The 17,713-nt window shown below is 25.5% G+C and overlaps 1 protein-coding gene across 4 annotated transcripts in view; it reads left to right on the top strand.

Moving 5' to 3' along the window:
• LOC142326076 (uncharacterized) overlaps positions 1-17,713 on the top strand; it is a 291,623-nt gene that overhangs the window by 243,344 nt on the left and 30,566 nt on the right. Inside the window, exon 5 of one of the 4 annotated variants that reach the window (XM_075368212.1) lies at positions 12,375-13,867. The exons of 2 other annotated variants lie outside the window; for them this stretch is intronic. In XM_075368212.1, coding sequence (XP_075224327.1) covers positions 12,375-13,331 — 957 coding nt within the window. In that variant the 3' untranslated portion in view covers positions 13,332-13,867. Of the gene's footprint in view, positions 1-6,635; positions 7,975-12,374; positions 13,868-17,713 lie in introns of those variants that run through there. One more of the 4 variants, XM_075368206.1, reaches the window with a different exon arrangement.

Below are 17,713 nucleotides of genomic sequence, written 5' to 3'. Positions count from 1 at the left end.
TATTATTTTGATTATTCAATAAATTTTATTAAATTATTTTAATACTTTGTTTAAGATAATACTTAAAAATATTTTGAATGATTCAAAGAAGTGTGGAATTGAAAATAAATTATTTTTAATTAGCCCAATTATTTAGTGCTGTTAACTAGGTCTAATTTAATTATTATTGAAAATGTTTGCTTAATTTTGTGTTTACATTTCTTATATTTCTTGTACAGTAGGTGTTTATTTTTTTATTTTTTAATAATTGTATATCACATTGTAGACATATTAAATCATATTTTTGTGTCTATATGTACATTATTACATTTTTTTAAGAGGGGTATTAAATACACTGAAAAAAAATTTTAAATTGATGTTAAATATTGAAAGTAATTTTTAATGTTTCGGGTATGTTTAAGGTGAACTCAATGAAATCAGATGGAACTCAAGGAAATATTATTGATAGTTCTTCAGTTATTGATAAAAAAATGACGGTTGAAGTTAAAATAAAGAATTTTAATACATCAAAGGAAAGGATTTGTGAAATTTGTGAATTATCATTCGATTCATATAAATTATACAGAAAACATAAAGCTGCTCATGTTAACCGTACTTGTACAATTTGTGATAAAACATTTTCAAAATTATGTTTACTTCGTAAACATTTCAATAATGTTCATTCAATTGATCAAGATTATCGTAGTTGTAATATTTGTGGTAAATTATTAAAAGGTGAACAAATGCTTAAAGATCATATGATTTCATTACATACAGAGAAAGTAAAAAAATTCAGCTGTTGCAATTGTAATAAAAATTTTTCTAAAAAGTGGTACCTTAAGAAGCACATACAAATAGTTCATGGTGAAAGCAGTGCAGCATCATGTAAAGTGTGTGGAAAAATCTTTAATAGACAATTATCATTAGATTTACATATGAAAAGAGTTCATTCAAATAACACTTATCAGTTGTGTAATATTTGTGGTATATTTGTCAGATATGTAGGTCGTCATATGGAAGCCTTACATTCAGAAAATGCAGATAAAAGTGTAATGTGTGATGTTTGTGGAAAATCATTTAAATGTAACAGACGATTAAAAGCTCATAAAAAATATGTTCATAAGGTAGAAAGAAATCATGTATGCAATATTTGTGGAGCTTCTTTTAAAACTAATAGTGTGTTTAAAAACCACCTTTTAGTTCACAGTGATGAAAAAAAACACAAATGTGAAATATGTAATAAAACTTTTAAATTTTTTGCATCTTTAAGAACACATAAACGTGTACATAATGATTGCAGACCTTATTCTTGTAACATTTGTGGTGATTCATTTAAGTGGAAGCATAGCTTTGATAAACATTACAGTAAATGTTCAGATAATGCTCTTGAAAATTCTTAAGTAATTGTTTTTTATGCTTTCTCTTAGAAATTATCTTTCAAAAACGTTCTTGAGATCTGTAAATCTAATAAGATGTATTATATTAGTCACATTCTTCATTAATAAGATGAGTGCTGTAATATATATTTATACATTTTTATGCCTGTAGGATATTTTTAGCACCTGTCGCTTTCTATTCTGTATAGGGGACACTTATGTAATAATTCTTCTCAAGGAAAATTAAATTGAATAAAATTTAATTATTAAAAAAAAACCTTTTACAAGTTTAAAAAACACAACCTTCATTGAACTGTATATCTTAAATTTAAGACTACCATCATTTTTTAATAGTAATTGTATTTATGTGAATAATGTAACCGAGTGTTAAAATAATAATGTTTTCTAAAATTTTGTTGCTGATTTATATTTCTATTAAAATTAAAATTTGAAGTTTGACTGTGCAATCATTCTGGGTGAGAAAAATTGTGTGTATATGTATATAAAATATTATATAAAGTATAAACCACCACAACACAGTAATTAGATAAATTAAACTTAACCACATTAATTTCCAATTATCAATTTTTGTAGGACCCAGCATCTTCAGTTGGTATTGAATTCTATAACATTAAAACATATTCATTTTATAGTTGTCAATTTATTGAAATTGTTTTCTGTTTTAAAAGATTTTTGAAATTTATTATGAACATATGTGCAAATTCTGCTTTCCAGTACTAGAGTGATATAATATTTAAAACAGAATTTTTTGTTCTATTGTCATTATTACAAACTGTTAGATAGTATTTTTAATTAAATTATCATCTTTGTATGTGATCTGGTGATTCATCATTTTGTTATTTTTGTTTACATTTATCATGTAATATTTTTTAAGTATATTCATTTTTTTATCATTATTACCTCCAAAATCTCTAAATTATTATTGCAATCAGTAGTACTATGCTTGCATTCTAGCAAGTGGTCTAATGTCAGCGACATTAGATATACCTCTTTTTTTGATTTTGTCTGCTGTATAATGTTCTGTAAATCGTTTTTTAAATGATCTATTGGTTTTACCAATATAAATACTATTACATTCGTTGCATTTATTCTTATATACACCTCATAATATCTCTCTATTATTTTTAATATTGTTATTTTATAATATGATTATTTGGTTTAGGCCTTATGCTTTTTTTGTTTATTTTATCATATACGTTGATAATATTTTCTATTATTTTATGTGTAATTGTATTTTAGGTATAAACTATTATTATTAATCTTTGAGTTATTTTTTGCTGTTGTAGTGTAGTAATTATAATTTTTTTTTTTTTTTTTTAATAATTTCACCATTAAAATATTCCTTTTATTTCATTTATTTATTTTTAAGTTTATTTTCATTGTTTTTTGTTTTTGTTTTTTTTTGTATAATGAATAGCTCTAAATATCATATCTTTATTTGTATTAAGTTTTTTGTGACCATGGGTGGATAGAATTTAAATATATTGTAATATTATTTGTGTGAATTTTTATAAACTGATGTTTCTATTGTTTGTGTTTATTTCAATTTCAATATTTAAAACATGTATTTTTCTGTTATTTTCTATTTTGTATGTAAATTTTAAATTCTTATTGTAATTGTTACGTTTATTTAAAATGATCAAATGCTTGTTATTTATAGTTGGGTTATTTATGACACAAATATCATCTGTATATCTTATTCATAATAATATCTGGTGTGTATTTAATATGCCATGAACTGTTTTATTTTCAAAATGTTGTATAAATATTTCATACGTAATAGCAGATATACATGACCCTATTGGTAAGCTTTCTGTTTGTGAATAACAATTATTCTCATACTCGAAGTAATTTTGAAAAGCATTACAACTTTATATATATATATATATAATTGCTTACATCCAGACTTAGTTCAGCTGAACAAAATTAATTATTGCATTTACACTCCAGTAATAATTTTAACTTCAGTGCAAACATTTATTAGATTACAATTTAGCTGAGCAGGTTAAGCTCCAAAAAACTCATCTTAAAATGCTTTAAATGTATTATACTTCTGATTTCTCTCGCCTAGTTTTACAATATTCAGAACATGACTTACCAAAGCAGAACCTATGCTCAGATTATAGCATATTTTAAAAAGAATTATTTTCCTTGGTTTTGGAGCACCTAACATTCCAGAAATAAAACCTATCCTTTTTAAATGGTTCCTGAGTTTGTCATGTCTGGTTAAAAAGTAATCATCTACCTAAAAGTTTGCTAGTGGTACATGATCTGTATTCAACTTATCAATGAACTTGTACAATTTAGTTAAGGGTTGAGTTCTTCTGCATTTGAGATTATTTCTCTAGAGATCCATTGTTTGACTGCATTTTTAGTAATATCACTTTTATTTAAAACTTTCATCATATCTAGTATTCTGCCTGGTGGCTGATCCCTTATGCCACTGCTGTTTCCATTCATTTCAATCGCAAGCCTTCTCCATCGTTCTCATTGAAGTTTCTGTTCTCCACCTTATCTATTAACTTCATTCTACTTCTTCTTCACTTTCTTTTTCTCTCTTCTACTACTTCTTCTTCTTCAAGAAGAAAGGAATTTAAAATTTTGTCATCCTACAATTTATTGAAAGCATATTTATCTATTATCCTTATTGCATGAATACATCTCAGATGTTCTCTGAGGTTTGTATAATATTCTAGCTAAAACAATTTTAATAACTAAGTAATATTAATTTATCTATAATTACTTTTTTATTTTACCTAATCCCCAAACAATAATTACAGGAATTAATAATTTATTTGAACATCAGAAATTGTGTAAAATAAATTGTATCTAATAAATCTACAGTTATTGAAGATTTCTAATATTACACCAGTTGCAGATTTTTCATAGATTTTCTATAGTATGGCATTTTTTAATTATGTTTTTGGAAAGATAACCCTCAAGCAGATCATCCATTAAAATTCTAAAAAAGTTACTGTTTGGAGGGCTTTGTAAAAGTAAAGAAAAAGCTTCTTTTTTTTACTTTAAATTGATACATAAACAGTTTAAGTTCAACATCAATGTTGATAGAAATACATTTAATAATTTATTTATTTTTAAAAAAATGTAAGAGGCATTAAATTGTGGAGTAAAAACAGCTCTCAGAAGAGGGAAAAGACAAATTTGAATGATTAATGATTATCAATAATTATGTTGTAAAATGAAGTCCTTTACCATAATTATTCAGTAAAAACAGAATTACTCTTACACTCTAATTATTCCATTGTACCTGCACTATCTAGATAATTGAAACCAAAAAAACTAAAAGATGTAAAGTAAGTTTGAAATGCCAGTGACTGAAGCCACATTTAATAAACCAATCATAGATCATTAAAATTAAATATAAATAATTTGTTGCCCAGTTTTCTTGAATGCTTACATTTTTAGGATGTTTTGATTCCTTGCAATTAATACTAAAAATTTATGAGTTAGACATAACGATGCCACATTATTTTTTTAATTAATTGTTTTTTTAATTAGTTATTGAAATATTATATTTCATTAAATATTTTTTAAAAGTAAACTACTCATTTTCCACAACTGGTGATTAAAAAGCTCTCTTGAACTACAACTACTATTAAAATTCTCATAATTAGTTTTCTTCTGTAGTATTCATTATGGCTTATGTAAAGAAAATTATGTATATTATTGTCATATAGTTTTTACTAAGATGAATTACCACATCTCATTACAGATAACTTAGAAGTAAATTGTTAAACATAATTTTTCTATACATTAAATACTTGTTAATTAGCATAATTCTTAGTATTTACTTTTCCAAGATCTTCTAGAGTCCAAACCTTCCAGAGATATTTTCAAATAATCAATACTCTTTTCTAAAAAATGAGATGCAAATAAGTAATCTCATCTTCTACCATTTCACTACTTCTGTTTAAACATAAAATTGATTACTAGCTAAACTTGTTTCTACAGAGTATAATGGCCATTTATTTCCCATTGTGAATAATTTTGTTTTGCAATCTTTCTTTAGTTCATTTAATTTTAGTGCCACTTTTTGTATGTATAACTTTATTTATTTGCTATTCTCATTTAATCCCATACTGTTTATTTATATTAAAATTTTATAATATATATTAAAGTTTCATTATAAACAGTAGCAGAAATAGTGAAAGTTATTTAAAATATTTTTATTTTTCAATTTAATATCTCAATAAAAAACAAAATTAAATTTTTTAGCAAGCAGCTTCTAGCACGGTATAAGTAACAAATTTATGATACTGCCCGCTTAAATTTTAAAGTGAAATTTAATAAACATAATGTGTAGTTCTGGTGAGTAATCACTTATCAGTTAATATTTCTTTTCATATTCTGTCTAGTTTATTACTCACTAACGATGATTAACTAATTTAAATATGTTTAGATTTAACAGATTACAAAAGAAAGGTCACTAATAATAACAAAATGATAATTTTTGCACATCAGCTTATTAGTTCAATCAGTTCTCAATACATTATCAGAAAGTCATATAAATGTATTGTAATGAATAAGAGTAAACATCTTTTGTTTAACTTGCTTTCAATTTAACTGGGCTCTAATATACATTTTAAAGTCTTATCTTAAAATTTTAATTACATGATAAATTATATTATAAATAAATCAGTTAAATACAATACTGTAAAATACTACAAAAACTCTGTTTTAAAAAATTTCCACATTTATTCTTTATTTGAATGTATTTTTTAATATTAATTTATAGCTACTTGTGAACCACATACTGAATTCGATACAATTGAATAGTAAAAATCAAAACTATTTCCAAGGTTATATGTTTCCCTTATGTTAGTTTCTTCATTTGCTGTCATTCTGGTTTCTTTTAAAGTTTTAGAATTGTTTACCTTTTACTTTTTTTCTTCCAGAATATAACTCTATTATGATATATGTTAAAAAGTTATACGTTAACATGATAAATGCATTTGAATCCTTACAACATAATTTATTATTTACATGAAGAATTTAAAAGCATTTTTTATAAGAAATTTTAATGATTTTTTCTATGGAATAAATATTATACAGTGATTGTGAATATACAGTATAAATAAATTAAAATAAAAATTTTATTCATCTACCAGAAAGTTTAAAAACAATTCAGTTTTACTTTTTATTTGCAAACAATTTTGTGGCAGTTAACTTACTTTTTTTTTAGAAAAGTTTTATAGTGATTTAAAAAAAATAATATTTAATATGGTAAATATGTTTAAGGTGATGGAGATTCCAAATACAAGCAATAATGCAAGCGATAATGGGCAAGGAGCTTCAAAAGGATATATTACAAAAACTTCTACACCACCTAAAAGCGCTATACTGGTAGATTTGCTTTTGAAAAAGAGTAATGATGATGATGATAATGATGATAATATTAACAACAACAACAGTATTAAGAAGAAGATTATTAACAAGAAAAAAGTCTGTGAGATATGCGGTATTGTTTTAAAAACTCTATCATTATATAAAAAACACAAAAGTATTCATAAATTGAAACATAATGATAAATTGACAAAGAAAACAAGAGTTTGTGAAATTTGTGGAATCATGTTGGATACATATTCATTATATAGAAAACATAAATCAGGTCATAAAAGTAAATCATGTGAAATATGTAACAAGACTTTTCAAAATTTTCGTAATCTTCGTAGACACAAAAAGTTAATACATTTCAAAGATTTAGAATACTATGCTTGTAAAATCTGTGGTAAATTAGTGAAAAATGAAGATTACTTAGATGAACATGTAAAACGTGTCCACTCTGTTAAATTAAAAATATTTAGTTGTGATATTTGTGATAAAAAATTTGCTAATAAATCTGATGTTAGAAATCATAAGAATAATGTGCACTGTGATGAAACAGATAGAAAACGGTGTACTCAGTGCAATAAAACTTTTAAAAATGAACGGTTTTTAATAAACCACATAAAAGCGGTACATTCAAATATAAGTTACAACATGTGTGAAATTTGTGGGCAAAGAGTTAAATGTATAAATACTCATATGACATTTGTACATGGTGATCCGGTGCCTTGTGATATTTGTAGTAAAATGTTTTCTTGTAAAAAAAGTATGTTATACCATCAACAACATACTCATTCTGAAGAAAGAAATTGGACATGTGAAATTTGTGGGAAAACGTTTAAAACTAAAAAAACTTTAAATAAGCATGGTGAAGTGCATACTGATGAAAGAAAATATGAATGTGAAATATGTCATAAAACTTTTAAATTTAAAACTGTTTTACAGACACATCATAGGGTACATTCTGATATAGAGCCTTATAAATGTGATAAGTGTAATGAAACATTTAAGTGGAAACAGACATATGACAAACATGTTAAATTATGCTCTGGAAATAATTAATTTATTTATGAACTAAAATTTTTAAAGATGAAGAAATACATTAATCTAATATGCATATTACACGTATCAACAAAAAGAAAAAGAAAAAACAAAAATAGTGACTATGAATCTGTAAATTATAATTTTTGTTAATAAAAATACATTTTTTGAGTTTAAGTTTGAATATACCTTATAAGTTACATAAGGTTCTTCCACCAATAATTTTTTCAGATTTTTTTAACTTTTTATTTTAAAACAGTTGTCATTACCATAAAACTATTTGTACAGATTAGCTTTATAAAGTATTTCTTTAACTATTGTAATTTGTGATAAAACTTATCACAAATAGAAATAATAGCTCAATAACCTGAACATTAAAGTCTTATATTTTATTTTTAACTCTGCTGTACTTTATTTAATCAGTGTATTTATAATATAAAATTCTTAGTTAAATATGCTTCTGTTTCAATCATAATTTACATATTACAACAGGTACTTATTACAGAAAAGATTTTATTTTCTGTAAAACCAGTATAAATTTTCTTTCTGTTTGTTTGCTGCTTCCAAACTTTTCAAATAATCGATAACAATAATTAATATAATCTTATTTTATTGGAAATAAAGGCATATAGTGCAGTTAGAGTCTTTAATAAGTTTTTTTAATTAAACTAGTTCCTTCCATCTGGGATTGTTGTGTATATACTCGTACAATATTTGTGAATGATATGATATTGTATTGTACTATTAGATATATTTCTTATTTAAAGAGTATTTTATATTTATTATTTTAAAAATTTAACTGAAAATTATTTAGTTACAGATCTGCTTTTGGGAAAAAGCAGAAATTTTATATATTTCATATGTACGTAAGGGTAGTATAATTTTTTTATATTGATTACTGTAAATAGTAATTTAAGTTTACAAATCTAAATACTGTACTTCATTAATATTTAATATAAGTAGCACAGTATTATTATGTTTTTATTGTTAATTTTTACTTCCTTCACCTCTTTTAAATTGACTACCATTTGGTCAATTTTCATTAAAAAAAATAAGGATGGCTAATGTGTATTTAAAAGTTGATGCTTGATTGATTGTTACCATTAATTGTATACATTAAGAATTAGGATGTCTGTCTTTACCTATAAGCAACTTTTGAACTGAGCTTTTGCACAGCCATCAGACAAGAAACAGAGACTTGATATGTTCTCAGATAGAACCTGAGAACAGTACAAATACTGCCTGGTTGGAGAAATTCAAACAGATTACTATAACATTAATCAGATCCAGTGGGTGTCTAGCAGCCAAAACCTACAACTACAGGTATGGTGGAAGACATCAAGGATAAGCAAAAATGAGAACATGACAAATAAACCCAAAAAAAAGTATTTTGAACACCATCCCCTTCTGAATTCGGCATCCACTCATAATTTCTTGAAAACCATATATCTTTTATCAAAGATAAAAGGTATTTATTTATGAACAACAATTTTTGACTATTTAACTTAAATGTTTGATGCAAAATATTGCTTTCCCTAAAGATACCGAGACTGAAAAAAGAATAAGATTTCTTTAAGGAAAATCCCACCCTTCCCCAGTATTAGTGATATGTGGAGGTATACAGTTGAATTGTAAACCATTCAGTCTCCCTGGAGGATGCTCTCAGAAATATACACAACTGAACAAATACTTAGACAAAAGTAATTACAAAAACAGTAGTGTAATTTCATTATATGCAGTACTGTAAGTACTACTGTATGTGTACTTTCATTAGTAACACTACTGTAAACCATCTGGCAGCATGATCTGAGGTAACATTATTCTAACAGATATTAAATTTCTTGGTTTGATTGTATGGTTTGACTGGTTTGATTGATGTAGAAAAGATTTCACAGAATACCTCAGCTTTCTAATTCTCAGTAGTAATATTATCTCAAAAGTTTAATTTTTTGATAAATATTTTTTATCCATTTTTTTTTTTAATTTGCAACTATTGGGGTTTTTTTTAATTTAATTCAGTCTTTTTGTTGAAGTCCAGATTTTTTTATAGATTTTTGTAATTTTAATGAAGAATCATTCAAAGTGGTTCAATATTAAAATAAACATTTAAGAATTAAAATTTACTTTAAAAACAGACTAAAAAATAAAAATATAATATTCAATTCTTTAAACTTCACCCATTGAAGTTAGCACCAAATTAATGGTTGGTAAGTTGCAGCTAATGTAGTTGTTTTTAATTTGGTATTGACATTAAAATTTAAAGAATTTATTTATTTTTACTTATTCTTTTAAAAATTTTTAATGATTTTTTATTTGTTGGTTTTATATTTTTTAAAGTTAAATTTATATAATATTTTTCATTTTATTTTCAATTCAAATTATTATTGGCTTACAAAAATTTGTTAATAAGAAAAGCAAAAGCCTAATTACCTGTTCATTATTAGAAAGGAGTGATGAAAACTACTATGAAGAGTGAAGAAACTACTATGAATAACTAAGTCTCACTGCAGTGTGACATATAATTTTTTTTTACCTTTAGTTTATACACACCCATTTACATAAAATCGTGTGTTAAATCGAATATTTTTTTTTTCATTAAGACTATTAATGTAAAATTACAGTCCATTTCTCTTGAAGTTTTGTGTGAATAATCTGAATATCTAAAAAAATTTGATGTATTCAAGTGGCAACACTTGAAAGATCGATCGATTATATAATATTCCAGATACTGGAATATCTTGTGTACAGCTTGTTTGAACACCCTTTAGCATTTTTTTTTTTTTAACAAATGAATCAGCTGTTTTCATGAATATATCTGTAATTTGTACACCCCTTGATTACTGTACATAATCTGTTTTTAATTAAACAACAGATCAAGAGCCAGGAGTTCAAGGAATTGATTCCATAAATACATAACTTGTTCACATATGCTTTAAACAGTCTACCTTCCACATGGAAAAGCAATTGGTAACTATAACATGAATATTTCAGATAAAGTATGCCACTCAACTTCACACTAACCTCTTTCCTAAGCTTTTTTTAAGGAAGTCACTGCTATCTGCAACACCAATGATGAAGGAGCTGAACAGTAATTAATTTTGAGCTGTGAAAAATTTGAAAATATATTTTCATCTATTTATAAAGAAAATATGTGCCATTAAAAACAGATATTTTTTTTTTAAATATTAGACACATTTTGCCTAAGTAGCTAGCTTTTTTGGGGCTGGAAAAATTTATTAATTAAAGTGGTATGAATGTGGAGAAAAAAGTTAAATATTTAAAAAGTTTTTTGATTTAGTGTATTATCAATTCATAAATGATCAATTCTTTAAAGGTTATGAGATAGACTTAATAATTAATCTTCAACCAACTTGAGTTGACTTCAGAAATCAGTATAGCAGAACTGTGGTTCTCCAACTTTGAAAAAGTTCAGACTGGAAAACAGTAAAGTGCAAAATTTGATGGAAAGTTTTTTATTTATCAGATGAAAGTTAATGTAGGAGAAATTAAAAAGTAAATTCTAGGGAATTGTTAAATATATTTTGTCTAAAAAATGTATGCAAAAATTAAATTATAATCATGAAGGGCTAAACTGACATTTCTTCAATGAAATAATTCTTTGATAATTAGTTTTTTGATACAGAATTATATAATGTTGATTTTAGATTTCAGGAGTGTCATCTAAAAAATGTATTAAGTCATATGTTAAACTACATTGAGACACTACTGTCAATAATAATGAATGTACCCCAAGCAAAAATGAATACCGGTGTCTTGCTGATCAGTTTTAAGTTAAAGAAATTATATGTTCAATTAAGTTGATCTTATATAAAACCACAATCCTTCTATGATTGTAGCAACTGATAATTGTAACTACTAAATAGTTATGGAATTTATAGCATGTGGTCATGAAGTGAATTCTAAATAAACAGTTTATATTTCCTTTTTACTCATGTTCCTGTTGCACTGAAGGTCCTTTAGTGTTGAATTTCAGAGGAAGAGTAATCAAAGTAAGACATCACTCAAGCATATTTCTGAAAAACAAATACTAAATAATTGTAATGATTACTTTGATTATGAATATTAATAGAATGGATTTTATTTTTATCATATATCCAAAAAAAAAACTATAGATCCTATTCAACAAATGTAAAAAGGATTTCATTACTGATATTTGTGAATAGAATGTAAACATATAACTCAGCTAATCAACCATGTTTAGTAACAAATGTAATTTATCAGCATCGCTGAAAGTAGGCAATAATTTATCTTGTTAAACCTTTAATCTGTTATTAAATTATAGATAATTGTTTTTCACTGGCCTTAAAAAAACTTTTATTTATTATAGTTCTACTTGTACTGTAATTATTATATTAAAACAATATTTTATATCAGGAAAAATATATTAATTTGAGATCTGTGAAGGAAAAACTAATCTTTTGAAAAATTATAATAAAAATGTCTAACCCAAATATGAAATTTAATTTCTAAAAATTAATTTAAAATTTCTTAATTAATTGTAATTTTTTTGGAAAATTATTGCTTAAACATTATATTAAAACAATTATAATGACGAAATTATAATATATTGGTGTAATAATTATGTTTAAGGTGAACGAGACTGTCAGTTGGAAAAATAATCCTAGCTTGAAAGCATATGCTGAACGGTGGAGTTCATGGAAATCATATTTAGATAAGGAAGTGACTATTAGATTTGTAGATTGTAGCATGTGTGGGATGACATTTGAAACAAAGGAAGAGGTTAAGAAACATAAATATGAGTTTCATTACAAAGTAAAATGTGATCTTTGTAACCGTCGTTTTCAAAACAGACATTTAAAACGTCATAAACAGTTAGTTCATTCAGGTAATATAAAATATGTTGCTTGCCGCATCTGTGGCAAATTACTTAAAGATAGTTTATATGTTGAAGCACATATAAAAAGAATTCATGAAAGCACTGGTGATAAAACATTTAAATGTGATAACTGTGATAAACATTTCACTAGTATTAGTGCAAAAGAAAATCATAAAAAACTTGTACATAATAGTGTTCAAAAGGTGTGTCAGCATTGTGGGAAATTGTTTAAACATGCAATGTCCCTTTCAGGTCATATAAGGACTGTACATTTTGGAAACATGAGCATTTGTGACATATGTGGTAAAAGTGTAAAAGGTTTATCATTACACAAAAAAGTAAACCACATGGAACAATCTCCAGCTACATGTAGTGTTTGTGGGAAGACCTTTAAAAGAGTTAGATTGATGGAAATACATAAAGCAATGCATTTCAAAGAAAGAAATCATGTTTGCGACATCTGTGGAAGTGCATTTAAGTGTAAAAGTATTCTGGCAAATCATTTACGTATACATAGTGATGAACGTAACTATACCTGTAAAATATGTAACATGACATTTAAATTTGAAACTGTTTTAAAAACCCATATGAGAGTTCATAGTGGAGCAATGCCTTATACGTGTAAAAAATGTGATGAAAGTTTTAAGTGGAAACAAACATATAATAAACATGTGAAGAAATGTGGCGTCACCAATGGTGATAATGAATGATTATATTGTAATCATAATCTTTTTTTTTTTTATTTTTAAAGAATGTATATGTAACGCAGAATGTAATCAAAACTATTGTGAATTTCTGAAACGGTTTTTTTTTTAATTTTAAGGCTTTGTACCATATGCTAATGATTAAACTTTATTTTTCTAATTTATTGTTAGTTATCATAAGGTGATTGAGATACAAAATACTGTTTTTAATTTATTCATAAAATACCTTTTTTTATTTATTGTTTTTTTTTAAAGCATGAGAGTTTACAATGAAGAAATGCCTTGTACAAAAAAGTTTAATTTTTATGAAATCATATTCATTTTTATATATTTTTTAAATATTGTAATTGAATTTCAATAAAAATAAAATAACTTTTGATGAGGATTATTCTGATAAGTAAATATCTTATAAGTTAAAGATTATTTTTAATATGAATATTACAGAATGGATGTTACTTTTGGAATTATATTTCCAAAATTATTCTAATTCTAATTATTAGAAAAAAAGTAATTTTGCATTATTATTCATACTGGTAAAAATTATAAAAAAATATGCTTAGAGTGGTTTTAGTGAAAATTATATCTTGTGTATTCTGAAATAGTAATATAAAAGAATAAATTTTTGTTCTGTTGTTAATTTTATTTTATATATGTTTCCTTATTTTAACTATTGTATTCTTTTACAACCATTATAAATTTATTAGCCTATTTTACACTGAATTCCCATTCCTATATACTTTGAGCAAATATTTTTAAAAAGTGCTTGATCATCATGTTAGAAATATAATGGTATGGAATGGCATACTGTTGCAGACTTAACATTTTTTTGTCTTGTAGATTTGCTATTATAAAGTTGTATTAATTTAAAGAGAATTTGAATAATGATGAAATAATGAATTTAATGATGAATAATGAATTTGAAATGTAGGTAATATTTTTAATGTATTTGTAATTTTATATAGCTGATTCTTTCATCTATATTTGTTAAATAAATTTGTTTTTATTAACGTTAGAGACTGAAACTAAGTATTTTAGCACATACTTTATTGGGTGAGAAATGTTTATGATAAGAATGTTAAAATATTATCCATAAACCGTGAATAAAAAAGTGACTTAGCCTTGTGAGTTGCATCTCATTGAAATTTTTTTTAAATTTCCTTTTTTGAATCTAATGTCTTAGATTAAAAAAAGCTTGCTTCTTAGCAGTGATTTGTAGATTTGTAAAAGTTGATTTAATTATGCATAATGCCTCTATGTAGACCTTATATATGTATGTAAATATGCAGTGCAAATGAGTCTGTCAAATGTAGTATTTTTGTTGTAATTATTGTAGTTCTTTCCTGTCAGAAAAGAAAGTAATATATAAATTGAACAGACTAGACATACATTCTCTTGTGATTATAAAACATACCTCTAGATGTTACAAACAATAGAATCAAATTTTCCCAATCACCTTAAAAATCAATATATACATAAAGACAATATTATAACTTGCAAATTTTACTCATAGTTCATAAAAAGTGATCTCAATCCTATAGAACAATAAAGTTAAGAACAAAACTTGACAGAAGTAACATATTAAGTGAATAGATAGATCAAATATATCAGTATTATTTATTGCATATTCAAGGGATTTTCTATCCTCTTAAAAACAGGTGCCCTTTTAACCTAGGCTGAATTGTGCCAATAATTCTACTTTGAAGAAAGAATTGTTAATTAGCTCCAAAATGTCTACTGGAAGAAGTTACAGTACTTTGAAAGCGAGTCATTTAAATTAGTGTTATACTTCACGCTGGTTCAGGAACAAGTTTAAGATTTAATAATTTTTTAAGATAATTTTTTTTAATTTCTCTGCTGTAAAAAGAGAATGAATTTCTGACCGTTTTTTTTTTAAGGTCAATTGTGTTAATGCAGAATTAACTAACTTGATGAGAATTATTATTCTTATGAAATGTAATATGTAATACAGAATAAAAATGTTCATTTTGAATTATAATTGGTAATTTCATTATAAATGTTTATTTGCGTAATTGCAGATGATTAAAAAACATGTTTTATATTTGTTTGTTTGCAATCTCTTATTAATATATAATAAATAGGTATTATGTTTAAAGTAATTGTTTCTCTTCGATTCTAAAAGTATTAAAATGTAGAATAACAAGAAATTAAAATATTCTATTAATCCTTTTTTTTCTGGATATATGATCCAAATGGATTTCTAGTTTGATATAGAACTTTAAATATATTCAGCTGAAAGTTCTGAATGCCAAATATAAAGAACAGTGGAAATTAAAATGAAATTTAGTCGATGGAGTAATTTTAAAATGGAAAAGGTTTTACACGTTGTAATTTTCAATTTTTATAGAAAAATGTTGGGTAAGTATTAAATTAAGCAATTGTAAAGAAGAAATTATAATGTATTGATGTAATAATTATGTTTAAGGTGATCAAGACTCACTTTTCCTGTTTAGCCTCCGGTAACTACCGTTTAGATAATTCTTCAGAGGATGATATGTATGAGTGTAAATGAAATGTATAGTCTTGTACATTCTCAGTTCGACCATTCCTGAGATGTGTGGTTAATTGAAACCCAACCACCAAAGAACACCGGTATCCTTAATCTAGCATTCAAATCCGTGTAAAAATAACTGGCTTTACTAGGACTTGAACGCTGTAACTCTCGACTTCCAAATCAGCTGATTTGGGAAGACGCGTTAACCACTAGACCAACCCAGTGGAAGGTGATCAAGACTTCAGTTGGAAAAGTAATCCTAGCTTGAAAGCATACGCTGAACGGTGGAGTTCATGGAATAAATCCTATTTAGATATGGCAGCTATAAGAATTATAGAGTACAGCTTATGTGAAATGACATTTGATAAAAAAAAAAGAGGTTCAGAAACATAAATTGGATGTTCATTTTAAAGTAAAGTGTGATATTTGTAATCGCCGTTATCAAAAAGCACATCTAAAGCGACATAAGCAACTAGTTCATTTGGATGACATAAGATATGTTCCCTGTCACATCTGTGGTAAATTACTTAAAGATAGTTTATATGTAGAAGCACATATAAAAAGAATTCATGAAAATATTGGTGATAAAACATTTGAATGTGATGTTTGCAATAAAAGTTTCTCTAGTATTAGTGCAAAAGAAAATCATAAAAACGTGTAAATAATAGTGTTCAAAAAGTATGCCCATATTGTGGGAAATTGTTTAAACATTCAATATTTCTTTCAGGTCATATAAGGACTGTACATTTTAGTAGCATGAGTGTTTGTGATGTATGTGGTAAAAGTGTTAAACGTTTATCGTTACACAAAAAAGTAAACCATATGGAACAACCTCCAGCAACATGTAGTGTTGTGGGAAGACTTTTAAAAGAGTTAACTTGATGGAAATTCATAAAGCAATGTATTTTAAAGAAAAAGATCATGTTTGTGATATTTGTGGCAGAGCATTTAAAAGTAAAAGTGCTGTTGCAAGTCATTTGCGTGTACACAATAATGAACGTAACTACACATGTAAAGTTTGTAACATGGCATTTAAGTATAAAACTGTTTTAATAACACATATGAGAGTTCATAGTGGAGTAATGTTGTATATGTGTCATAAATGTAATGAAAGTTTTAAATGGAAACAAACCTGCAATAAACATATAAAGAAATGTGATGTTACCAGCAGCAATAATGAATAACTGCATTACAATTTTAATTGCATTAATTTATTTAATTAGTCCTTTGTAATTACTATTATTTGTAAAGAATTTGTTTTATTAGTATACTTTTGTACTTTTTGGATGTTAGTTGTGTGGTTTTCTCCAGAATGCAGTCTTGGTATTATTTTAAACAGTTATATATGTAGATTTTATATCTTTATATTTAGATATCATTCATAAATAAGAGATTAAAAGAAACTGATAATGGATTTATAATATTTTTTGTTATTCCAAAAAATGTTTGAAAAATAAACTAGTTTAATATAATATATGTTGTGTCATTAAAATATAATGAAAAGCTTCAGAATCTAATTTTTAACTTTAGCTGGCCAAGCTTTATAATAATTTGTTCATATACTATTGACAGAAGATGTTTGAATTGTTTACATCTTGGTCTTGGATTTTATTTTTAACAAAACTCAGATGTTAAAGATCACATAAACTAATTTACCCTGGGTATATGAATTATGTTTTATTTTTGTTTACCATACTGATTATATGAGACTGAGAAGATCCTTAAATTGGTTTGGTTATTGCTTAATAAATTGGATTACAAGTAGCCGAGCAGCTGCTTGAAATAAAGTAGCCTTGAAAGTATATAGCAAAAAACAGTTAAAATTTTGTTTTTTAAAAAATTCAGGTTTTTTGGGGTTCAATAGATTTCCATACTT

The sequence above is a fragment of the Lycorma delicatula genome, chromosome 6 (assembly GCF_047948215.1).
Source record: "Lycorma delicatula isolate Av1 chromosome 6, ASM4794821v1, whole genome shotgun sequence".
NCBI lineage: Eukaryota > Metazoa > Arthropoda > Insecta > Hemiptera > Fulgoridae > Lycorma > Lycorma delicatula.
Note: the sequence above shows the minus strand (reverse complement) of the source record. Positions and strands in the feature narration are given on the sequence as shown.